This window comes from Erigeron canadensis, chromosome 5, assembly GCF_010389155.1.
Source record: "Erigeron canadensis isolate Cc75 chromosome 5, C_canadensis_v1, whole genome shotgun sequence".
Classification (NCBI taxonomy): Eukaryota; Viridiplantae; Streptophyta; class Magnoliopsida; order Asterales; family Asteraceae; genus Erigeron; species Erigeron canadensis.
In genome coordinates, this window is record NC_057765.1 from 30,372,506 (window position 1) to 30,389,430 (window position 16,925).

The 16,925-nt window shown below is 35.0% G+C and overlaps 2 protein-coding genes across 2 annotated transcripts; one reads left to right on the top strand and one right to left on the bottom strand.

The window, feature by feature from the left end:
* Positions 1–8,182: 8,182 nt before the first annotated feature.
* Positions 8,183–12,413, top strand: LOC122599303. The gene is made up of 5 exons (XM_043771799.1): positions 8,183–8,530; positions 10,032–10,931; positions 11,011–11,211; positions 11,415–11,610; positions 11,976–12,413. Exons 1-5 carry the CDS (start codon positions 8,450–8,452, stop codon positions 12,161–12,163), a joined length of 1,566 nt encoding a protein of 521 aa, XP_043627734.1. The 5' UTR covers positions 8,183–8,449; the 3' UTR covers positions 12,164–12,413.
* A 783-nt stretch (positions 12,414–13,196) lies between these two features.
* LOC122600246 (BES1/BZR1 homolog protein 4-like) lies at positions 13,197–15,218 on the bottom strand. The gene is made up of 3 exons (XM_043772933.1): positions 14,927–15,218; positions 13,475–14,199; positions 13,197–13,381 (listed from the first exon to the last, which is right to left on the bottom strand). The coding sequence occupies exons 1-3, from the start codon at positions 15,137–15,139 to the stop codon at positions 13,378–13,380; spliced, it is 942 nt and encodes a 313-aa protein (XP_043628868.1). The 5' UTR covers positions 15,140–15,218; the 3' UTR covers positions 13,197–13,377.
* Between the last annotated feature and the right edge of the window lie 1,707 nt (positions 15,219–16,925).

The window sequence follows — 16,925 nt, forward strand, 5'->3', positions numbered from 1 at the left end:
TAAAAAATGAGAATAGGACGTATGAATTAGTGTAATGTGGAGTATGAACTATTATATATAATTCAATTATTTTAAAGATATTGGGTTGGCGGGTCGACCTGACAACCCAACAACCCAACCCGGACCCAACCCAGAAAAAATCAGGTTGGTGGGTTGGCGGGTTGGTGGGTCGAAAATACTCAACCCTAACCTAATTTTTTTCGGGTTGGGTCGAAATTGACAGCCCTATCCCTATAAAACCTCTCCACCAAACCACCACAAAGGAATAAATCTTCTTGCTTGCAAGTCGATATTCGAACATGCGCCTCATACATTCAATAGGGGTAAACATGGTGGAGCCCGACTTAGTTGGAAAAAACTATTGATCTTTTTATATATAAGATTAAAAATTCTCCTAAGATCATATAAATATGACAAGCGGATTCCACTTAATCTCTTTTATAAGCTTACCCTTTAAATTTTCACGTGTCATCATCCTATGATTTTTAAAAAGATTTTTAGGCTTATAAATTAAAATGATCAATCATTTCCCATAAAGTTAAGCGAGGATAAGTAACCGAGGAAATCATTAACTTTTTTAATACTTACTTTATTGGAACCAAAACCTATATATGTAATATTCTTTTTCAGATAAATTTTTCATCAAAAACTCAAAATTAACTATTTTTTCTTCTCAATCGTCTTATTCTTGCTTAGCACCACTTGATGTTTGTTCGTCCGATGGCCACCCTTATTTGACCAGTATTTCAAGTCATGACTGCAGAAGCAATTTGTTCCACAACAATTGTAATCTTATCGATCTTTCCCTACAAATAAGTAAAGTATTGACACTCAAGATCAATACAATACTCGGTTTGTATGTAATCAATTTCTTTTCGACACCATTGTTTCTTCGCATTAAGTTTTCGCATAGTAACAAGAAGTTCCTCTTTGACCCTTTGGTGGTCGAGGATATCAGCCATGATATCCTCATGCACTTGATCAACAGTCATTTTATTTGATGAAGAAGACATTTTTTAGTATTTTAATAAAAATTTGTGTTTTGAGATAATGTTCCAGATGGAGTACCCAGTATTTAAAGAGAAACTACAACACGCTCCCCTAACGTTCAAAACTCAAAATAATTACACAATTAGTACCTCCAACGGCAGAAATCAAAATATTTACACTTTCAGTCCCTCAAACGGCTAAAAAATCAAAAGCATTTACACTTCCAGTCCCTGAACAGCTAGTTGTATTGTAACTCTGTAAATATAAACACAGAGCTCAATTCAGTTGCATTTTACCATCATAATACTTACTTCATTCTAAAAACTCATTCTTTCCAACTAAATGGCATCCTCGTCATCAAAAAAGAATGTTCACCGACCTCGTCTGACCGAAGAAGAAATGAAGACACGAATCATGGCTCATATCAAAGAGGACACCCTCCTTCAAACTGAACTCCCTGGGGTCATGGGATACATGAGGGAGAAAAGACGACGATGCGAGCAAAAGGTAGAGGCAATACAAGCGTCAGGCCGCAACGTTTCAAAGCACGAAGAGCACTATTCTTCATTTCTACAAGGGGAGATCAACAACTTCAAGAGTGTGGTCGACGATGTTTTTAAGGCTGGTCACACATTGGATGACCAGTGCACTTGGGCCGAATCTTACCACGACAATTGCGGGGAAGACAAAAGCACGTGGGAAGTCAAATGCCCACAACACGACAAGTGGTGGCTCGACGATTACGCTTACCGTGGCTTAAGAAGTATGTCAATCAAAGATGATGATGATGATGAGTAATCGTACGCAGTGTGTTTCGTGTTTTTATCATGTATTGTCTTTTTTATTTATGTGTTTTTTTTAGTGTTAAATGTGTTTTTTTTAAAAGAATAAATTGTGTTTTAATTATGTGTTTTGAAAAAGTTGTATATATGTAGAAGTTAAGGGGGAAATTTAAAAAAACAAAAAACAAAAGTACACGCACCCACATGCCAAAGTGGCCAGGTGGCCTTGCCCAACGTTCACTTTCATCGGCCAAAACTAGCCGATGGTTCTTGCCAATGCTTGCCGATACAAGCCGATGGAGATGCTATAGTGTAGCCTATGCTTTTTGCCGATAAAACAAGCCGACTACACCCTTGCCCCTAAGAATCCAATACTATGAGATTGTCATGATAGTGCGAATTGAGTTAAAATTAATTTGATTGAATGAGGTTTTGGTCAAGATTTGTGAGTCACCATTGTGTGATTGATTGATTGATTGTGTAGATAAATAATACAAGTTATAGGAGTATATAAGTCAAGAAGTTGTCGTCAACGAAGTGAACGCTTGGGATACATATGTACGATATGCATTGTTAGACGCATACTTTTATGATTGTTGTGATTGTTAACCAGGCACATAATGATAATGTGTAGGTTTCTAATCTTTTGGGAATAGCAGTTAACATTATATGTAGATCTCATCATGGTTTAGTTGGGTATATGATGTGTCAACGCCCTTTGGTGCTAAATGAATCAAGCACATTGTAACATCTCAAGATTCTTAAGAAAAATAAATTAACCTCTTTTTATAGTTTTGACATTAAAATAAATTCTTAGAATTTTATTTTTGGATATGTGGTTAATTTAGTTGGAACTTTAGCGGTACCCACAAAAGTTGATATGGGCGTGGCATCTCAGGAGAGTGTCAACCTCCTATTTTCCCTTTAGTCATTCTTCCACTACCTAATTCTTATTCTTTCTCAAATCTTCTTCAAGCTTCTTTCACTCCATTCTAACTAAATTATAATTTTCCAAGCAATTCAAGAACTTCTTTAAAGATTCATCATAATAATAATCTCCCATCATCTAAGAAATCGAAAAGCTAAGTGAGGGTCTAAGTGTGGTGGTGGTGGTGGTGGTGGCTGAAAATTAGGAAGAAGAAGTGGAAAAAATTGTGACTTGAATCCTTACTTTTTATTCTTCCATTCCGTAAGTTAAAGATTCCTAACCTAGTTTTGATTTTTATTAAGAATTAGGGTTAATGGGAAATCCAATCTGGGGATTTTTGGGTTGGAAGATACTTTTGTAATTATTTTCCCAAATTCTAATTACATCTTGTTATATAATTATAGTGTTGCATGAAATTGTTGATTTGAGTTTGTTAGTAACCATTATGGCCAAAATGAGAATTTGGTAACTATGATATGAAAAGGGTCATATGGTGATGACAAATGAGATTTTAGCATAATGATATATAGTTAGTTGAGATTAATGATTTTGAAAGATTGAACTTTGTTAAATGAGACTTGGAAATAAGCCTACTCAAAGAGAATGAGTTTGGGTGGGTAGGAATGCTAGTGAATTGATAGTTTGGTTAAGTGAGTTTAACCAAGATTGTGAATAAAGTCTTATATGCATATTGTGTTGAATTATTAGGTTGAAAGCTTGCCAATTGTGTGGTGGCTATCTTGATTATTATTAGTCGCGAAGGAGGTGAGTAAATTTGCATACTTTTATATGTGCGTTGGGTCGATTACCATATGATGGTGGATTCCGTGTATGGTAATCGATTTGGTGCTAGGGCCAAAGCTTGAGGCCAGAGCCTAAGAATCCCATAGTTTATTGAGACGGGGCCTAAGAATCTTATAGTTGTATTGAGATGAGGCCTAAGAACCTCTTTGATTATTGTTTGACATATATGGATCCATGTATGTGTTTGTTGGCGCAAAAGTGAGTATGCAAGTGATAGCATGACGGTACCATTGGCTACATGCGATAATCTTGTGTGTTTTTGCCCTCCTTCGTATATATATTTGTATGCAAGTTTATTCACTAAGCATTCGCTTATATTTTAGTCGTTTACCATTTTTATAGGTGGTTCCGGAAGAATAAATTATGCCCTTGTTGATTTGAAGTTGATCTAGGTGTTTTGGAAGATAATTTTCCATTTACAGAAGAATGGAACTTTTGGTATAGATACTTATTCATCCTACCTCATTATGGCTCATGATACTTTTGTTGTTTTGATCAACTTGGCTCCAGGGTCGGTCCTGGGTTATCCGATGCTCAGGGCAAGATAGCTATATATGTTCGTACCGAAATTTTGTAGCTAAATTTTGTAGCTGCTAAACAATTTAGGGGTTTAAATATCTTATTTTTATGCCAATTATTATTGAATAAATAATTTATTACAAATTTAGATGTTGAAGAACTAAAATACGAATTAAAAATTTCATGTTATACAAAGATTTATCGAGATAACTATACAACTTGTATCAAGCAACAATAACAAATAATATTTCATACACATAATAACAGTTAAGTTTTTTGAATATAAATGAGAGTGGTCGAAACTCTTAAACTACATATAATTATAGGAACAAAACCTATTAATAATTACTGTAATATATATTATTTAACTGTAGGTAGAAACTTTTAACCACATACAAATACATAGAATAGATATAACGAATTACAGTATAATAGTTAAATATTGATGGAGGTAGTCTTTATTACTTATTACAAGTATGGTACCCGCGCAATGCAGCGGCGGTGGTAGGGAAGGCAGTCTACTGGTGTCGGCAATGGTACTATTGGTGGTGGTGGATGTGTCAAGTGGTGTATGTTGATGTAATTGTGAAAGTAGAAATATTTTGAAGATAAGGGCTTAAAGTGTTAAATATTAAAATAAAGGTTAGAATGTAAATTATAATTTATTAAGAATAAAAATAAAAAGTCAAGGGTAATTCTGGTAAATCAAAGGTAAAATTATCTAAAATAAAAAGAGGTTATTTCTTTTATAAGGAAATATAGATAAACTATAAGTAATATTATAGAACTTTTATTCAAGCATCAGGGTTAAAATGGACAACTTTTTTAAGTTTGTGAAAATCAAGGGGTGTAAATGTAAAGTTAAAATAAATTAGGAAGCCTTCTTCTTCCATCCCTGGTCGAGATTTCCGATCCAACTTGCCGACATCGCCATTAAAACCGAATCAAAGTTTTTTTTCCCTAAGATTTAGCCTCTATAACTAATATATAATAACTTTAATTCCTAAATAAACCTATTATTACATCATTTTGACTTCTAAATGAACCTAGTATATCATCGCTTGAACCGAAAAATTTTTGCCCCTTGATTTTTGATGCTTCGTGCCTTCGCCCGCTCCGCCCGATGCCAGGGCTGGCCCTGCTTGGCTCTTGGTCATTTGTGATGTTTTCTCATATTTGGTAATCTATATTTTTGAAAATACTTAGTTTGGAGTCATGGTTTTTGTAACTCAAAATATGGAATACTCTTGGTTAATGACAACTTGGGTAATGCGACCCGTTTGGTCGTTTTAATGTGAATTTCAATGGTTAAGGTTTCAGATGTATCCTTTATGTTTTCATATGTGATTTTACCCTTTTTGGTGTTTTGGTTTAAGCTTTTGAGCTTTGAAAAGAGTTTGAATCAAATTTGAGTCAAAATGGTTTTGTGCAGACCTGATAGTAATTTTTTACGGCGCAGGACCATAAATTTACGGTTCTTTGTATTTTCGAGTACTTATGATCAGGGAAGAAAAAAACCTATGAGCAAATTAAGGCTAGTTATAATATAAGCCATAATTTTACGGTTGAGTTTTTACGCCGGTTGTAATTAAGCCGTAAATTTACGGCTCCAAGCCATAATTTTACGGCCAGAACAAAAAAAAATCTACCTTTTGGTCGAGTCGAGTCGAGTCGTTTCGCACATGTAGTTGGCTCATTTATCAATTGATTGGTTAGTACAGGGAGGTGTAGTCTATACTTGTTATTGTTGCTTTTATCATTGTTAAGAATTAACTAGGTTCACCAATGCACACATGCCCCACAGTGTAGGATATCCGATCGGTATCCATCCTCAGCATAAGGGAACAATAAAGGATATAGAAGTGTAAGATACTAGAAGTGCAAGATATCGAGGATGCAACTCATTAATACGTTGTAGTTGTCGACTGCGTGTTTCCAAAACAATATCTCTTGAATCGAAGCCGTACGTCAATGTCACCTACAATTAAGGCAGCTACTTCACTGGTGGTAGGAATATTATAATGCCTGCCATCCTTTTCTCTTTGCTGCATTCGAAAATTGAGTATTACATTGTTTTTATTTTGTTGTTTGTCTTAATGGACTTACTAAAACATTTATAGTAATATTAAGTCAATATTAATAGGACCTTAACTTTTATGATGCTTTAGGAGTAATATGATACTATGATAGTATACAAAATTAAACAAAAATCGTGAGGGGATTCCAATACTTGGATGTTAGTAAAAGACAAGTATTTTAACCCGGGCGTTGCCCCGGGAGAAAAACAAAAATCTCATGACAAAAGTTAAAAACATTAAGCTGAAAATTACAAAAGTTAAAAAACATTAAGCCGAAAATAAAATTTTCGTGGCAAAAGTTAAGAATAAAAATTGTGATCAAATGTAAAGAGAATGAAACTTTGGTAACAAAATTTGGAAACCAAAAGTTAGGTGGTAAAAAGCAAATAAAAAAACTTTCGGAGCGAGAAAAAGTTTCCGTGACGCAAGTTAAAAAAGTAAAAGTTATGTGATAAAAAAAAGAAATAAACTTTTGATGAGAAAAACTTAAAACCAAAAGTTATGTGGCAAAAAGTAACTAAAGCAAAACTTTAGTGGCAAAAGTTAAAAACTTAAACTTGAAAACAAACTCCGTTAAATACCTTTTTGTAAGTACCATTAGTTAACCAAACAATACTTAACAGTCGTTAAGGGCGTTAGTTATTTTAGTTGTGCAATAAGTACTTGTAACTTAAGCATGTAGGGGTGTACTTTTAGCTACAATACTCCCCCCTCACATGCCAAAGTTACATTTTAGTATATATATATAATTGCATTAAAGCTTGTACTCGTATATTTCTTGCACTTACTAAGTAGGGCAAAGTACTTTTTTAGTCCCTGTGGTTTTTTGAATAAGCATTTTTCATCCTCGCCGTTAACTTTTGGCTAAAATCGTCCCTGTGGTTTGCATTTCGTCCCTACCGTTAAAACTTTGCCGTTAAACCCCTCACATGCAAGTCACGTAAGGGGCATTTTCGTCTTTTCATAGAGTTAAGTGCAAAAAACGTCTCTGTGGTTTATCGTTTTTGCATTTTTCGTCCTCGCCGTTAACAATTTCAGGAAAAAATTACAAAAAAAAAAAATTACGGTACCAATTTAATCCAAACAAAACAAAAACCTATATACCTACATTTGAGGATATGCTCAATCACTTTCAAATGCAACCACGTACATATAATATTTTAAATACCGGTAGTATACCCGTAATACCGATATCGGAAGGTACCCCGCTACAACTATTTCTGATATTTTCGGTATTACCGTTCCGGTACTTCTGGTATTCACATTTTTTATTTTTTGAATTTTTTTAAAAATTATTTTTACAATACTTTAATGTTATTTTGTAATTTGTTATAAAGTACCTATTTGTTTTTTTTTTGAGTGAATTCTAATTATATTTTGACTATTTTCGTTATATTGTAGTAAGTTTTATAACATTTTAAAAAAAAAAAAAAAATTAAATTAGTTGTGCCGGCCGGTATTAAATTAGATCCTCATATGTAGGTGTATATATAGGTTTTTGATTTGGGTTTGTTTTGATTTTTGATTAAATTTTTGTTTGAAAGTTTGTTAAATTCAAGGATGAAAAATGCAAAAATGACAAACCATAAGGACGAATTTTGTACTTAACCATAAGAACAAATGGGTAAAAAGACATATATGCCCCTCACGTGTAGGGTTAACGAATCCAAGGACGAAATGCAAACCACAGGGACGATTTTAGTCAAAAATTAACAGCAAAAATGTAAAGTGCTTATTCAAAAAACCACAGGGACGAAAAAGTACTTTGGCGTACTAAGTATTATCTTAATCCATCTGGGTCTTATTTGATTGTTGTTGCTTTGTTTGCTTTTATTCGCATCTCGGTTTTTGTTGGTCTTTTGCTCGTATTTGTTACTCGCTTGTTCATTGGACCCATTACTGTCGAAAATGAACCCTATTGTTAAAATGGACAAGTTATAAGGACCAATCGTGCAATTAACTCCAAAATTATAGAATTATTGAAATATTTGATTGATAGGTATCGATATCGATCTATGTTTCCGCGAAAAGTGGGCAAAATTGTTGCAAATTGTTAGTTTAAGAAGATTAGGAAGAAGCCAAACAAACTTATATAAGTAGATTCTCTCTTTACACATAATCATCTTCTTCTTCCTTCCATACAATATTAATAATAACTTGTGACTAGAATTCATATTTCGTCACGCACAATAAAACCCCTTAAACACCCCCCTTCTCTTTATCTAATCATTATCATTATTCTATTATTTTTTGATTAATCTTTTCTAAAATTCTTTGATCATCACAACAATCAAATAAAACCCAGATGGATTAATTGGTTTATTGACCCGACCCAGATAGAACATCCGATGGAAGACACTAATAATGGTGTTGGATACCCCAAGATTCATCTTGATGATGATTACCAACCTAAATTCTTTAATTCCAAGGTATATATATATTTTTTTAAATGATTTTTTACTATTTTTTAATTAATTATTTGATGGGTTTTTCTAAATTTAATTTATTTGTAGGATTATCATATAAAGTTTAGTACTTTAGTTAAATTCATTGATATATAAGTAGCTTTGATGCTGATGTATTCATGTAATATATTATTTTTGTTCATATTGAAGTATTATATAAAGGGTTCTTTTTGTTTTTGTTTTTTTATTATTCCATTAATTGAAATAGTAGTATTTGAGGTGACCAGTCAACGAAGAGATTGTGGTTCTATGGTATCGCGAGAAATATGCTCGAATAGTTGCCTTTTGAAAAAGTAGTCATTTTTAGTTAGTATAGGGGATTCTGCATAACAACGTTCGAGATAACCCATCAACGTAGAGGTTGTGGATTCTAGTCCAATTGTTGACATATGTGTAAAAAATGTGTGGATGTGTATGTATATGTGCCTTCTAAAAAGAATAGCATAGTTATTTTTAGTTTGTGTCCTTAGTAGTCGTTGAGTTTATTTGTTATATGTGATTAATTGAAAGATGGTTTTGTCGTACTGTTGTGGATCATCTTTTAAACTTCGGTTTTGGAAATAATTTTGTTGTTATACGAATGTTGTATCTTGATATAAAAATTAATGCTTTTATGTATACAAGCTTTAAACCTACATGGTTAGAAAATAACTCAAACAATACAAAGCCATCCTTTATGTAATCAAGCTTGTAATTTGAAACTATAAATCTTATTTAGTGGAGGACTTTGATTGATGCTGATATCTAGAGAAATATAACGGGCTCATGGCTCTTGATTAAGAGTGATAATAAGTAGTTTGATTATCTGTGAATTGTGTTGTTATATTTATGACTGCTTTGATTATATGTTTGCTGCAATGGTTTTGATTATATGTTGCCGCACTGGTAACATCTAATAGTAAATTAGTAATACTTGAACTAAGAGCAAAACGCATAATTGTATTTTGGAAGTGTCGTTGGTGAACATAACAAAAATGGTGATGCATGGGGGGAGTCATGATCCTACTAAAAGAGAAAAACCAATGCTCCAAGCAATGATATTTTTCAGTACTCGTTTGTACAATTATCTATCTAGTTTTGTTGACTGTTTTTGTCGTTGTCGTTATTTATTGGATGACCATATGAAGTGTAGTACTTTTATTTAAATTCATTGCTTATTTTGTCTAATAGAATTTTACTAGGGTAGAATACTGGTGTGATTAGCATGACAATGACTACCATTTCAGTCTTGCTTACTGAAATGGATCCAAAGCAGTATCTGAGTGCCACTGATTGTGGAGGGTAAATATAGTGAAACTGAGACTTGATATGCTGCGATTATCTGTAAATTGTCCTGTTATGTTAACACTTAACAATTGCTTTCTATTTTCAAATTTTCGTTTGAGTTATGTGTAAAGTTGATAATTGTTAGTGTTATATACGTATATGCTTAATATATTTAAACTAAGAGAATGCAAATGATTAGGTTTCTGAAGGGGTTGATGAATCTAGCGAGGTCGGAGATATAGGGGGAGGTCACGATCTTAGTAAAGTGGAAAACGTGGAACCCGAGATCGAGAAGTCAGACATAATGGTTGAAAGTGAGTTGGGGAGTGATACTCATAAAGACTCAGATCTTGAGGGTGAAAAAGAAAGACCATTTTTCTATTATGACCCACCACTTAATGAAGATACTGGTGTTTGGATTCCTGTTTCGGTTCCACCAATGTCGGAAAGTCAACGCGAGGAATGGAACAAAGGTCTATGTATACGTGATAATGACTTGGATTGGGACCAGTTTGTTGGTGAAGATAAGGACTTAACCATGTGGGACGTTGTTCTTGATATGTTACTTGCGGCTCAAGGGAAAGTGAGATCTATCACTTCTGGCGATTCTTATGCATATCAAATTTCATGGTTATCGGATCAGCTACTCGAACATACGTGGAAAGAAGTGTCCCATAATCTTACAGAGGTTAATGCTGATACTATAAAGGAACTTTTAGAAGCTGAGCCACCTAAATGGCTGGCTGATAGTGCTGCGTCTTATTGTATGCTTTGTAATGTGCGGTTTCATCCTATTATATGCTCTAGACATCACTGTCGGTTTTGTGGGGGACTTTTCTGTAATGAGTGTTCTAAGGGCAGGAGTTTACTGCCAGCAAAGTTCCTTAAAGGAAACCCACAGCGTGTCTGTGATGTTTGCTGTGTACGGCTCGAGACAGTTCAACCCTACTTAATGGACCAAGTGAGTCGTGCAGCACAAGTGCCAGCACAGGACTTGACTGACCTAAGTACATTGAGGTCATGGCTCAATTTCCCATGGGGACAAACCATGGAATATGAGATTTATAAGGCTGCAAACACCATTCGGGGTTACTTTAAGGTACAGCTTCTATAAGTTTGAAGATATGTTTAGAAATTGTTAGTTGACATCTATGATTTTGTATGATTAATTTTTGCAGGTTGGTTCTTTGACACCAGAAAAGTCGATACCAGATTCTATATTGAAACAAGCCAAAGGCCTTGCGATTCTTACTGTTGTAAAAGTTGGCATGATGGTTACCTACAATGTTGGTACAGGTTTGGTTGTTGCTCGTAGACAAGATGGATCTTGGTCTCCACCATCTGCTATTTCTTCATTTGGTATGGGTTGGGGAGCTCAGGTGAGACGCTGTCTTCCGTTATTGTACTTATTTACCTTGGCATCTTTTACATTTGAAACCGCTCACCAGGTCCAAAGTGGCCATAATGAAACACTTTTGCAAACTTTAGCAACCCGGGTGGAATATATTTGAAAGTAGGTTTCTGTTTCATGACACTTGATGTACTTGATGAGGTGGTGGTGCCCCTTTTTGACACATAACAGGTCGGAGGGGAGCTTACTGATTTCATAATCGTGCTCAGAAATAGTGATGCAGTGAGGACATTTGGTGGAAACGCACATCTATCTGTAGGAGCTGGTGCGAGTGCTGCTGCTGGAATTGTTGGAAGAGCTGCTGAAGCTGATTTTCGGGCTGGTGATGGTGGATATGCTGCTTGCTATACATACAGTTGTAGTAAAGGTAACTTGAAAACATACTTTCAGATGACATATTGCAATCATATATCAAAAATAGAAAGGAGAAATGCATGAGTTATTGACGTAATTTGCATCTTCATAAATAACAATGTACTCTTCTTACTCTATGTAACAATTGTTAACTTGATCACAATACAATCACCACAAATGGTATGAAAATCTAAAGAAGTTGCTAATTTGTTTAAAAAATAAACTATGCTGCTATAAATGTCATCGATACAAAGTACATTTATATTATTTGCAGTATGCCTTTTATAAAACAACAAAACTTTATATTCTGATAGATTAATTGAATTCTTGCACTTTACCACACTTGGTTATGTATTTGATCGTTTGGTTGTGTTACAGGTGCTTTTGTTGGTTGCTCACTAGAAGGGAGCATTGTGACCACACGTGCACAAGAAAATTGCAGATTTTATGGTAACCCGTCTATTACAACATCAGATATTCTTCTTGGTTCATTGCCTCGACCTCCTGCTGCTGCGATTCTTTATAATGCACTCTCAGAATTGTACATGAAAGTTGAGAGGTATTAAATAAGTCAAAATATCATTGTTTCCAGATGTGGCAATCTTTGTTCTTTGACAAAGTATTGCTTGTACAGTAAAAACTTTAGGACCTTTGTGTAGATTCTTTTACCCATTTGGTGACGTATTAAACCGATTGATTTGTGCATAAATAACTATTCTGCAGAATTATTGATTTATAAGATGATGATGGTTTGCGCTTAACATAGTATCTCTGATACAAGGTTCATGTGCAGCTGTCCTTTAGATTTTGTCGATATATGATTTTGTTCCTATCTAATAATAAGATTAGTTGATATTAATAAATGCATAATATTTAGTCGGCGATCCTGACATATCACTTCTGGTTTGCTTATGATCAGGAAACAGAAAAGATAGAAACGGAACTTTTCTTATTAATGTCTCGTCAACCTTTTGAGTAGTGAATGTATCGACCTATCAGAATCGAAACATCACTTTTTGTATGGTTTCCTTAAAATAATTTAATTAGGATTTACTGCACAAAAATAGTCATGGGTAGTTAACTTAATTTAAGTTGGTAAATAGCATCAAGTTCACGTCATAAGTTAAGGGAATCAAACAAGATAACCTATTTAGGTACCTGGCAGTATCACATAGGAAAACAGAAAGCTAAACATGGTTAAGTTGCAGATCACCTGTTACATTATAAGTTTGGCTAGTTAAAGACATCTTGACTGATTCTAAGTTGCGGAGCACCTGTTACCTTGTAAGCTTGGCTAGTTATAGACTCCTGGTCCGATTGGCTTATATTGGTTTTCTTTTTGAAAGTTGGTTACTTTTAATACATGGTTTTGAAACTGTGACAGTATTTTCTTGTTCCTAAATTATGTCTTCTATTCCTGTAGGTAAAGTGGTTTCTTTTGTTGATATATGAAATAAGGCTAATTATAACCAAATTCAAAGCTTAAAACTTGCAATCATGAAAAGCTTATAGTGCTCTTCCCTTTTTACTCCTCTTTTTGGCTAAAGCCAACATTGGATTCTCATTATGAACCAAATGTAATCATTTTGCAAACTAATATACCAACATATGCAATTCCTCCATTTACAATTGCATTCATTGTCAAATAAGACTCTGAATACAATCAATTGTACAGCTTTCATTCATACATAACATACTTGAATGTCTACAATGCCAGAGATCGCGAAATAAATGAATTTGGCCCGATGCTAAATGGATATCCGCTTCATCGTGTCACATTTTACCTGCAACATAATAACGTATTAGAGATGGGTAAAACCAATAAATCTGTTCACTATGATTATCAGTTAATAAGAGAATGTTAAGAATAAATGTACCGGGTCTTTGAAGTTCCAAGAGTAAGCTCAAGATCATCTGACCCGCATTCTTCATGAATCCGTTCTCCTTCCCAAGGCTTTACCCTTCCGAATGCAAACTCGTCTGTAACAACTTCAGCCATTGGAATGTCTGCATTGTTATCAAAACCTGCTGGAATTGCAGGAGAGCAAGTCCCGCTTTGACCAGGGGTCCACATTCGTGATCCACCATTACTAACCGCCATTCCCTTAAACCCAAATGGGTTGACTGCAACAAGACTGAACGTTGGGGACGTGGGTCCACTTTGTGGGATCCGGGTCCCAGAGTACCAATCATAGTTAGGAAAGGACGGGTGAGCTGGGCTTGGTGGAGTCGAGGAGGGGAGATATGGGTAGTGGGGTGCATGTGCACCCCAAGTAGAGCCCGTTTTGATTCTAGGAGGCGACCGAGCAGTTGGTGAACTAGCAGGTGGTGTCACCGGAGCACTCATGGAGCCGTTGTGGATGTGAAAATGTGGAATCTTGGATGAGCTAGATGAGGAGGAGGACGAAGATGAGAGGTTCTTGAGCCATGGAATGAGAGAATCCGGATGAGGGTTGGGTCCAAATGTGGATGAGGTTGGGCTCGCAATTGAAGAGGAAGGCGGGCTTTGGTTACATGAAGCATATGGGCTCGGTTGGTAAGACGAGCCCGGGCTAGCTGACACAGAACCACCAATGTGCGTCCGCTCTAGAGGCTTGCATCCCTGGTGATCAGATTCACATTGAGTTTAATCACAACTTCATTCATAAAAGAAAGATCAAACACATAATACATATTGAGATTCTTAATCATGTTTTACGCCAGTCTCCAAAATCCTGATAAGTGCATCAACACAACCCTGAACCCGACCCGTTATACATCCTTTAGTTTGAAATATATTATCTATAGCTAAAACCCGAATCAAAACTCAAACTCGAACCAGATAAAACTGAACTTGGGATACCATTGGAAGAATTAGTAATTAAGCGAAACATACAAGGGCAACACCGTCTTTGGAGGCAATAATTGAAGGAATCTTATAGAGATTTGTGCTTCCAATTCAATCAAAACACTAAATACGGTACAAAAGTCATCCAAAGTACATGCCCGATCTATTCTACACCAGACCGGAGTAAAACTATACAAAATAACTACTGCACTGTATAGGTAAAACTATAGTCTCACCAAGAAAAAATTATGAGAAAGAGTAAAATGTAGACACTGTTATTTTTATCTGATTACAGATAAACTGTTTCTATAAAAACCTCTTAAGGGTAGTATATAACACAAATATAAGCTTAACACAAAACTCAAAAATCATAAGTAATAAAATGCACCATGATACATAACACACAAGCACAATAAAAATCTTCCAAGTAAGTCCATTTCTTAAACATAATACCAATCGTTTAAAAAATATATACTATATAAAATCACATGTAATATATTACCTTACGATAAGTAGTACCGTCTGACTCAACGGTCCATCCAGCTTCATCAGCTAGAGCTTTAAGAACCTCATTATTGTCACAATGCTTTGGAAGCTTATAGTTTCCGTACGTTCTCAAACCCGCAAATATTTTCGCGGATATCGCTCTCCTTCGCCGCTCTCTTCGCTTATTGTTCTCCCTTTCCTTCCACGTTGGCATCCTCGTTCCCGACATATCGCTCTTATAATATTAATAACAATATTTGAAATAAAAAAATTCAAATGTAGTGTGCTAGTGTGTTTTTTTTTTAATAAAAAAAACACCCCTCTATAGTCTAAATACAAACAAAATCTTGGTTTTCAAACTTGTACACATATTTATATATATATATTTGTATTATATATATATATACACGCACTAATGAGCTAGCTAGCAAGCACAAAAAGGTGACATGAGTAAGAAACAATATATATATTATATATAGAGAGAGGTACCGTACGTACAAAATGATATATAAATGTGTAGTAAAAGGAATTAAAATGTGGTTGGGTTTAAGGGAAACAAAGAATTGAATGACTTACTACTATTTAAGTTTGAGAGTGTGTGTTTAATTTAATGAGAAGTGTATTTAATTATGGGAGGGTTTGGCCGGAGAATGATCGGCGCCGGCGAAGAGTGAATGGGGGAAATTATGAGAGTGAAGGTGAAAGTGTGAATTTATGATCGAGATCGATCGATGGGAGTGAGTGTGGGGTCCAAACATGTGGGATGTGGGGACACGAAAACACTCACGAATTGTTGTTGTCAAAAGTTTTGATGGGTTTGTTACGAATTTGCCCATTGGCTTTGTTCGAAGAATTTATCAAGTGTGAAATGATAGCTTTACACAATTACCCCCACGGTGAAATCTCACGGTTAGGGATGTAAAGAAATCGAATATGAACGAGATCTTGTTGATATTTGTTGTTTTTAACAAATTAAACGGTTCATGAACACATAGTTAAACATTATACTATGTTTATATAATTATATATGTGTTCTATTTGTGTTCATGAACAAGCACAAACGAATGAGAAAAATTAAAAAAAAAACATAAATTAATTACGAGTAATATTTAGCATAAAGTTAACCGATGTAAATTAAACATTACTAAATACGTCTAAGCAAACAATCGCTTACAAATAAACTATCGAATGTTCACGAACAAGTTATTGAACATGCGTTGCCCAATTCAATTCACTCAAACTCTTGCCGTTATTCTTTTTCATGTGAAAGACAAATGTATACCATTGGGTGTGAGACTAGTCCGTCACTCGTCTTTGAATGATTAATCTCTATAGGGACAAGTCTAACTATTGTAGGTGTGTGAGATGTTAAAGGGATTAGTGACATAAAAGGTGAGTCCATGAATAGTCCTTGAGGATGGTTTAAAAAGATTAGTATTTTTTGAGAGGGTTTTGTTGATATAACGCTGATTAAAACTAGTCATTAGACTCTAATGATGAGTTTTGGTATTTGGTAGCCTCTAATAGCAAGTATTACGATCCAATAATATCTCGTTAATTAATTAATAAGGTACTTTGATTCCAACGTTAAACTAAAGGGATAGGTGGACGAGTATAGGATATGATTCACATTTTCACACATGTCAAACAAGAGACTGCATTGTATGCACGAGTCAAAAGAGTTCGGTGCACGTGTAACACAAACCCTTCATACACAACCCAACACAAGCGAGTGAGTGAGATTTTGAAAAGGAAGAGGGGGAGGGGGGTCAAAGTCAAACCAAGTTTGTTTTGGCGTGGGGAGGGGGGTGGTCCCTTAAGCACTTGAGTCATTACGTGGACTCCATCACCTATCTGCTTTCACGTGACCCGACTCCAACCCCACCCCTCTCTCCAATCACATACTATTAAATAGGCCCAACTAGCCCAGCTGGCAGGTTGTTATTTGTTACATATTCAATAAAAAATATATGATAATTTTGATCGTCATAACAAAATTAAATCGACTATGTGCG